The 8,002-nt window shown below is 34.6% G+C and overlaps 1 protein-coding gene across 2 annotated transcripts; it reads left to right on the top strand.

Moving 5' to 3' along the window:
- The first annotated feature begins 591 nt into the window (after positions 1-591).
- On the top strand, positions 592-8,002 carry LOC115982083 (poly(A) polymerase I-like). Of its 2 annotated transcripts, none has more exons than XM_031104591.1 (14): positions 592-859; positions 1,085-1,190; positions 1,300-1,416; positions 2,016-2,113; positions 4,050-4,133; positions 4,307-4,446; positions 4,577-4,649; positions 4,742-4,787; positions 4,920-5,029; positions 5,142-5,249; positions 5,346-5,405; positions 5,985-6,046; positions 6,707-7,022; positions 7,734-8,002. In XM_031104591.1, exons 1-14 carry the CDS (start codon positions 782-784, stop codon positions 7,947-7,949), a joined length of 1,614 nt encoding a protein of 537 aa, XP_030960451.1. In that variant the 5' UTR covers positions 592-781; the 3' UTR covers positions 7,950-8,002. The 2 variants fall into 2 exon arrangements, with proteins under 2 accessions (XP_030960451.1, XP_030960450.1); XM_031104590.1 differs by having other exon boundaries at positions 1,297-1,416.

The following is an 8,002-nucleotide window of genomic DNA, read 5'->3' as shown; positions in this document are numbered from 1 at the left end:
TTTGTGCTGTCTTGATAGATCTTGATGCGAAGTCTCTAGTGGATGTCCTTAACAACTCTGCTTACAACAATGCTATGATCTCTCCTTTGCTAGATGATTGTAAACTCTTAATTAGCCAAATCCCTCAAGTTCGTGTTAAGCACACTTACCGGGAAGCAACCAAATGTGCGAATAGTCTAGCATATTTAGGATTGTATCAATCTGTGGATTTTATTGTTCATTCAATTCCTCCTGTGGAGTTGATCCCTCTGGTTGAGGTGGATTCACTAGGCTCGTGTTGTAACAAGCTTTGTCCCGCCCCCTCTTCTTTCAGTTAGTTTTTATAAACTTTCCTTTAGACCACAAAAAAAATTTAAAACTAAAATTTTCAAATTTCAATGTCAGAAATTTAAGTCACTTTAAAATAAATAAAATTATTAAAATTATTATTAAAAAAAAAAATTAAGAGTATACTTTGAAGACCCTAAATAGGATAGGATAGGATAGGATAGGTGAGCCCAAACTGAGATTAAGCTTAAGCCCAAAATTGTGTCCTTTTTCTTTTCATGGGCTTTAAAAATATCCTGATTCCTGAGACGCTATCCAGTATCCCTCAAAAGAGGCCTATGGGAATACCGAGAATATCTTATTTCTGATTCTCTGCTTTCCTCCGTTCCGTACACTGGTTTTCTGCTATTGCCATTTCTGATATCTTAACTTTCGGAACCCTAATCTTCCTTCTTAAAGCTTCACATAATTTATATTACAAAATGTAATGTGAATCCCCTTGTTTTTATTATCAATGGCGCTGGCTTCCCTTGGACTTGCATTGAGCTCACACCACACTATTCGTCTCCCTCTGGTTTTCTGTGTCCGAAAGGTTTTTTTTTTTTTTTTTGCACCTTTTGTTTATGGTTAGTTATTTGTTGAAGTCCCACATTGGATGTTAATAGAACATAATTGGACCCAAACTCGTAGGTTATATTAACTTCTCAATTTAGGTGTTATCTCCCAACAGAAACTGTAAAGACTTTTTTTTTTTTTTTTTTTTTTTAGTACATTTTCAATGCAATTTGAATTATTCAACTTTAGCCACAATTGGCAGGTACGACATAGTGGCTCTGTTGCCGCGGTTGAATCGGTTGTTGAACCAGTGAGTCTAGTTAAGGAAGAGGGTGAGGGAGGTCATGTTCCAGTTACTAAACATGGAGGTAGTGATAATTTTATTGGTGCTAATTGCTTTTTCTTTTGTATATTTGAAAATAAGTTTTCTTGCAAAGTCCACAATTGATTGCTTTGAATTGTGTGGTGATAAAGTAGCTGGGAGAGATAGCAAGGGACATCAATGGAAGAAGCTGAGTTCTGAAGAACTTGGGATTTCGACAAAATTGATATCAAAGCCCACGAAGACCGTTCTAAATGGGCTACGGAGAAAAGGTTATCTAGTTTCCTTTTAACTGTTGAGCTTAGAATTGTATGGTCTTTGTCTTTATGCATTGAGTTGATTGATTATGTTCGATAAATCTCAGAGAAAATTCTGTTTTCAAAGGGCTGTCATAAGTCATACTAATGCTATTACTACATTTTTGCTGCATTTGCGTCATGGATTATTTTCTGAAGAATGTTTTTCACACAATAATTACGGATTGAAGTGACCGTAACAATAGTTAAAGGAACAAAGATTGCTGTGTCTTTAGCTCTATGGCTTCAAAGTTCTATTGTTTTAGTTGCTGTTGGTGAGAAACAGTTTGATGCTTGTCGTAAATGAGCTTTAACTCAACTGTCACCTCGTCTCCTAAGTTTTAGGTGGAGGGTAAGGCCGTGGTATCAGACCCATTGGGTGCGTGTGTAACTTACCCATCAAAAAAAGAAACAGTTTGATGCTTGTGGTTTTCAATCATGAGCATTTATGAAATGTGAATTGGTACAATATGTAAATTGTATGATTCGATTTTAAGTTTTAATATTCCTTTTTGTTGTTTCAACTGCATGAATTCTTTCTGTTGTATTTGATTGATTCTTTGCTGACCTTGTAGGGTATGAGGTTTACCTTGTTGGAGGTTGTGTACGAGATCTTATTCTGAAGAGAACTCCAAAAGATTTTGATGTCATAACTTCAGCAGGACTTAAAGAGGTCTTCTTGGTCTATGTTCATGTTCATATTTGTGGTATTTTTAACCCAGTTTTTTCATATTTTTTGGTTAATTTTTTTACAAGTATACTTTTACCCCAGTGGTTAACAATATTATTTTTTAATTATTGATAATAAAGACACTAGATTATTGGTTTATTTTTTCATTTTTTTTAAAAGGGGATTATTGGTTTCTATTCTAGTTAAACCAATGCCTGCTATTTTCCACTTGGTAGTTCATAATCCTTGAGTGGTCAAGTTTTGAAGTAGTACTTTGTATTAATTTATATTAATTTATTTTTAGAAGTAACAACTTCAGTACTTTGCAAGAGACTCCATCTTCTCCATTATTGAAAAGTAGCCTAAACCCCCAGGTTTTGACATTATTGTCACTTGGAAGTGAGGACACCCTTTTAATAACGTTAAAGCTATAGCTCATTGGAATCTTGACTTCCAATTTGTGATTTAAGGGGTTCCATTATATAGAAATTGACCATATCAATTTCCTGATTGAGCCACTATTTCCCTGTATCTAAACGTTGTAGTCATATTGTTATGCCACTAGATTATTGGTTTATTTTTTCTTTCTTTTTTCTTAAGGGGATTATTGGTTTCTATTCTAGTTAAACCAATGCCTGCTGTTTTCCACTTGTTAGTTCATAATCTTGTGATCAAGTTTTGAAGTAGTACTTTGTATTAATTTTATATTCATTTATTCACAAAAGTAACAACTTCAGTCCTTTGCAAGTGACTCCATCTTCTTCATTATTGAAAAGTAGCCTAAAACCCCAAGTTTTCACATGAATGTCACTTGGAAGTGAGGACACCCTTTGAATACCGTTAAAGCTATAGCTCATTGGAATCTTGACTTCCAATTCGTGATTTAAGGAGTTCCATTATATAGAAATCGACCATATCAATTTCCTGATTGAGCCACTATTTCCCTGTATCTAAACGTTGTAGTCATATTGTTATGCCACTAGATTATTGGTTTATTTTTTCTTTTCTTTTCTTAAGGGGATTATTGGTTTCTATTCTAGTTAAACCAATGCCTGCTGTTTTCTACTTGTTAGTTCATAATCCTGTGATCAAGTTTTGAAGTAGTACTTTGTATTAATTTTATATTCATTTATTCACAAAAGTAACAACTTCAGTACTTTGCAAGTGACTCCATCTTCTTCATTATTGAAAAGTAGCCTAAACCCCCAAGTTTTCACATTAATGTCACTTGGAAGTGAGGACACCCTTTGAATACTGTTAAAGCTATAGCTCATTGGAATCTTGACTTCCAATTCGTGATTTAAGGAGTTCCATTATATAGAAATCGACCATATCAATTTCCTGATTGAGCCACTATTTCCCTGTTTCTAAACATTGTAATCACAGTGTTATGCCATTGCTTATGCAATAGTGTTACCTTCACATAATCTGACACTTGCTTAAAGGTTGGAATAGGTAATGATAGATACATGTCTTGCTTTTGGTGTAAGTCAAGGCTACTAAGGTGGTCACCCAACCTAAAAGTTCCATACAATATGAATGTACTTTTAAACCCAATTGGATTCTCAATGCGCAGATCCTTGCATTTATATATTAGAACTTGCAACATCCTTGCTAATAGCCTTTGGGCAACTCCATTGTTACAGCCCTACGTGTGTGCATGAGTATATTACATATAAAATAAATATTAAAAAAAAAAAAAAGATTTTGCAACTATCCTCCTTGAGGAAATTGCCAAAAGATAATCAGGATGCTTTTTCTTTTTTTCTTTTTTTTTTTTAGAATTCTCAGTTTGGACTCTGTGCAATTTGTTTTCAGGGTGTAAATTGATTAAATCTGGACATCATTGATTAATTAAAAATTTCAGTTGTTTATTTTGTATTGTAAATGAACTTAATAGTTGGGATACTAATTCACCAAGGTCTTCAACTATTTTTAGGTGCGGAAAACTTTTTCGCGATGTGAAATTGTTGGCAAACGATTTCCCATATGCCATGTTCATGTCAATGACACCATTGTGGAGGTATGTCTACTGGGTTATTTCTTTTAATTAACTTCTAGATATTGATTATTTTGTAGAGGTGCATGATTAAGTCAAACTTGAAAGCATATTGTTGACTTAATTAAACAAGTGTTGTATCTTTTCAACTAATTTCTAATCTTTCTTAAAATAAACAAGATTGTCTCATGATATAGGTTTCGAGTTTTAGCACCTCTGGCTCTGGAAGCAAGTCCAGTTGCAAGTTCAGTAATTATTTCAGTAAACCGTCTGGCTGCAATGAGCGTGATTATATTCGCTGGAGGAATTGCTTACAGCGGGACTTTACTATTAATGGGTTATGTATTTGTAATTGGATGTTGGGAATAATATTAATTTATTAAGTGATTTGGGTTTCATGAATGTATTATGTTATTACCCCTCTTTCTGTTTTTAATATTGCTTAAAATTCTCCTTTACCATTGCAGGTTGATGTATGATCCATATACAAAGATAGTGTTTGATTATATGGGAGGAATGGAAGATATTAGAAAAGCTAAAGTACGCATGTTTTCTGTAGTTGTTAAAGTGCCAAAACTTGTTATTTACTTAAAGTCCCTACATTCCTCATCTCCTCAAAATTTTATTTGTAGGTGCGCACTGTGATACCTGCAAATGTTTCTTTTGTGGACGATTGTGGTGAGCATATGTTTGCTAGTTCAAGAGTTTAATTTGTAAGCTTTAAAGTTTTCAGGGTCAGTAATTTGCCTAGCATATTGGTCTTTTATCAACCAAAAATTGCTTCTTACTCTGTTCACTACTAATTCACAGCTCGCATTTTACGTGCGGTTAGAATTGCTGCCCGTTTAAGATTTCGTTTCACTAGAGAGATTGCTCTTTCAGTAAGAGAATTATCTTCCTCGGTGTTAAGACTTGATAAGGTATATTGGTTACCTGGCAAATGACCAAAAAAGGTATCTTAGTTTCTGGTGTTAGTTGTATGGTTGTATTGATACTTCAGCTTGTTTTTCTCTTTCTTTCCAAATGCTGTAGGGAAGGATCCTTATGGAAATGAATTATATGCTGGCATTTGGATCAGCAGAAGCTTCCTTGAGGTTGTTGTGGAAATTTGGACTTTTAGAGATACTTTTGCCCATCCAAGTAAGGAATTTATGTCCATAGGTTTTATTAATTTAAAGAATATTTTTTATACTATCTTTTTCTTCTGAAGATCTTCTAATTAGTTGCCTCATCCAGGCATCTTATTTTGCTTCGCAAGGTTTCCGGAGACGTGATGAGAGATCTAACATGCTTCTTGTAAGTGCTGATAGTATTCAACAGTATATGTTGTCCTGTAGTGATTATCTATAGCAGCTTGTTTGGGAGGAAGGGAAGGAATGAAATAGAATGGTTTTGAAGTAATTTTTTAGGAATATTCCATCTCTTCTCCTGTTCGGTAGTTTAGTGGGAAGGAATGGAATGGCTAAGAGGGAATGCTCATTCCATTCCATTTCCTCATAAGCATTCCTCCCAAAAGCGGTAGAAACACTGAATTCTTTCATGAGATTTTATCCCTGTTTAGAGAAAAGACAAATAAAAGGTGAAGGATATAATAGTAAAATTCTTATATTTCTTTCCTTTCCATTCCTCATTATAGCAGCTATTGAACCTTTCCTTCATTGTTCTGTAAAATCAAGCTGTGATACAGTATCTGACATTAATTTCATTTCCCTAACTCATGTTGCATTATTCTGAGAATCTAATATAGATGATTCATTTCCTTATGATGTGTTTACCTCTGCCCGTTTTTCCCCAACACATTTTATTTCTTATTAAATGTTTGATTACTTTTGCATTAGTATTAACATGATTGCCTCTTCATATGATCTTCTGCAGTCTTTGTTTTCGAACCTTGATAAACTCGTGGCACCTAATCAGCCATGCCATAGTAGCTTATGGTGAGAACTCTTCTAGTTAAAGTCAATTAGTATTGTGGGATTTGTTGCAAGAAATTCAAAGTCAGTTACTCTAAATAAAATTTATTGTCGGCTTGCTGAGGTTATGTTATTCTGCAACTTTGAATGCTTTAGTTGCATTATGAACGAGTTTCAGTAACTGGTTTCAATTCAGATAATTATTTCATTATTGCACTGTTTGATTAAAGTTGGTCTTGTAATTTTTTGCGGTTGTTAGTTGAAGGGTTAGAATTTAAATGAAGGTTGGAATGACTAAGTTTGCCACTTAACCAGTTGCATAGCAGCATTAGTTATGGCCAATGAAGGGAAAATTGTTTGAATTGAGAAACTGTCTTATAGTCAAATGCCCTGGAGTCCTTTAAATTTCTAAATTGACCATGAGTCATCTAGTCAATCCCAGCAGTTGTGAAAAAGGTTATGCTCATTTGACATTGAGTGCTAGGCAATTTAAGGTTATGCTCATTTGACATTGAGTGCTGGGCAATTTAAGGCTATGCTCATTTGGTAGGGGGATATGAAAGTGGAAATTTTTCTCATTGGACAACAATTAGTCTTCTGTTTCTTTTGTAACAAATGAGGTTTATCTTTACATTAGTTTAATTTGGAAGCACTAGCAAGCTAATAATGGGCTTTTTAATTCAGGATTGCTATCTTAGCATTTCATAAAGCTCTGGTTGATCAGCCTCGTGACCCGTTGGTTATTGCTGCATTTAGTCTTGCTGTCCACAGTGGTGGATCCTTATTTGAAGCTGTAGAAATTGCAAGGAGAATCTCCCAACCACATGACCAAAGCTTTGATGAATTATTAGACCCTCGAGATTTAGACTTCAATGATGCATTGATTGATCATGTTGTTGACCTTGCAGCATCAGTCAAAGCCGTATTATGCAAGATGACAGATCCATGTTATGTTTCCCAAGCAATGTCCAAATATCCACAAGCACCATGGTCAGATCTGGTAAGGTCTTGATGGCTTGATGCTTCACTTATGTCTTTTTGGTGAGAATAGGAAATGAGTAATAACTAAATATTTTCCAAAACGGATCATGGTTCCTATTTGAACACATGCTGCTAGTAATATCTGGATCTGTTTTCAAAGATGTGGGATGCAGTTGGTGGCCTGGTTCTCAGGCATGGGTTTATGGCCCACCTTTTCATCTGCATTACTTGAATTCTCTGTTATGGATGCCAACCCCTTCCGTGTTACATAAAAGGTCTATTTTATTTATTTATATTCTGTATGTTTACTCTCTACTATTGGCTTGATTTGGTCTACTTGTGTACGCATTTGGGTGCAATAACAAGTAAAAGCAAATAATTTTCTTTTAAACCAATGCTGTTAGTGGGTAAAAAAAGGGTGGGAACAAACTGTGCAGGCCAAGGAAAGTCCTATAAATGCTCTCAACTAAGATTGAACCCCCATTCCTCTTCCTAGTCTGGAATTTTAACTTTGTAGAGTAACTTTGCAATTGAGCTGTAAACTTCAAAAAATATTAATTGTCTTGAATTAGACTGCCAGGATACAATGCAATGAAATTCACTTATGGAAAATCATATACATTGTGTGGTGTAGCTTTCTTCTCTGTGTGCTATACTAATTTGGTGAATATTTTACTTTTTTTATTTTTTGGATACCAAATAATCCTCTCTTTTTGGTATTATTTCACAGGTTTTTATTCCATGGGCATTGTCGCTGAGGGTATCCAAGATTTTTGAATGTGTCATAAGGGGCATGGAAAGGGGATCTGTACCCAGAAGGGGGAAAAACATTAACTATGACTCTTTGGCGTTGGGGAGCCTGAAAGAGGTTCGACATGTGTTTGCAAGGATTGTTTTTGACACTATTTACCCTCCTAACCAAAACAGAAAACATTTTTCTACATGAAAATTCTTCTTATTCAAATTATATTTATCCCAGTAATAACCATTTAAGAGATT

Source organism: Quercus lobata, chromosome 3, assembly GCF_001633185.2.
Source record: "Quercus lobata isolate SW786 chromosome 3, ValleyOak3.0 Primary Assembly, whole genome shotgun sequence".
Lineage (NCBI taxonomy): Eukaryota > Viridiplantae > Streptophyta > Magnoliopsida > Fagales > Fagaceae > Quercus > Quercus lobata.
Note: the sequence above shows the minus strand (reverse complement) of the source record. Positions and strands in the feature narration are given on the sequence as shown.

Excerpts from the sequence above, each read along its gene's own strand:
- LOC115982083 (XM_031104590.1), top strand. The coding sequence starts at position 782 with ATGGCGCTGGCTTCCCTTGGACTTGCATTGAGCTCACACCACACTATT. Across the intron at positions 4,134-4,306 it reads TCAATGACACCATTGTGGAG|GTTTCGAGTTTTAGCACCTC; the intron begins GTATGTCTACTG and ends CTCATGATATAG. Across the intron at positions 5,406-5,984 it reads AGAGATCTAACATGCTTCTT|TCTTTGTTTTCGAACCTTGA; the intron begins GTAAGTGCTGAT and ends GATCTTCTGCAG.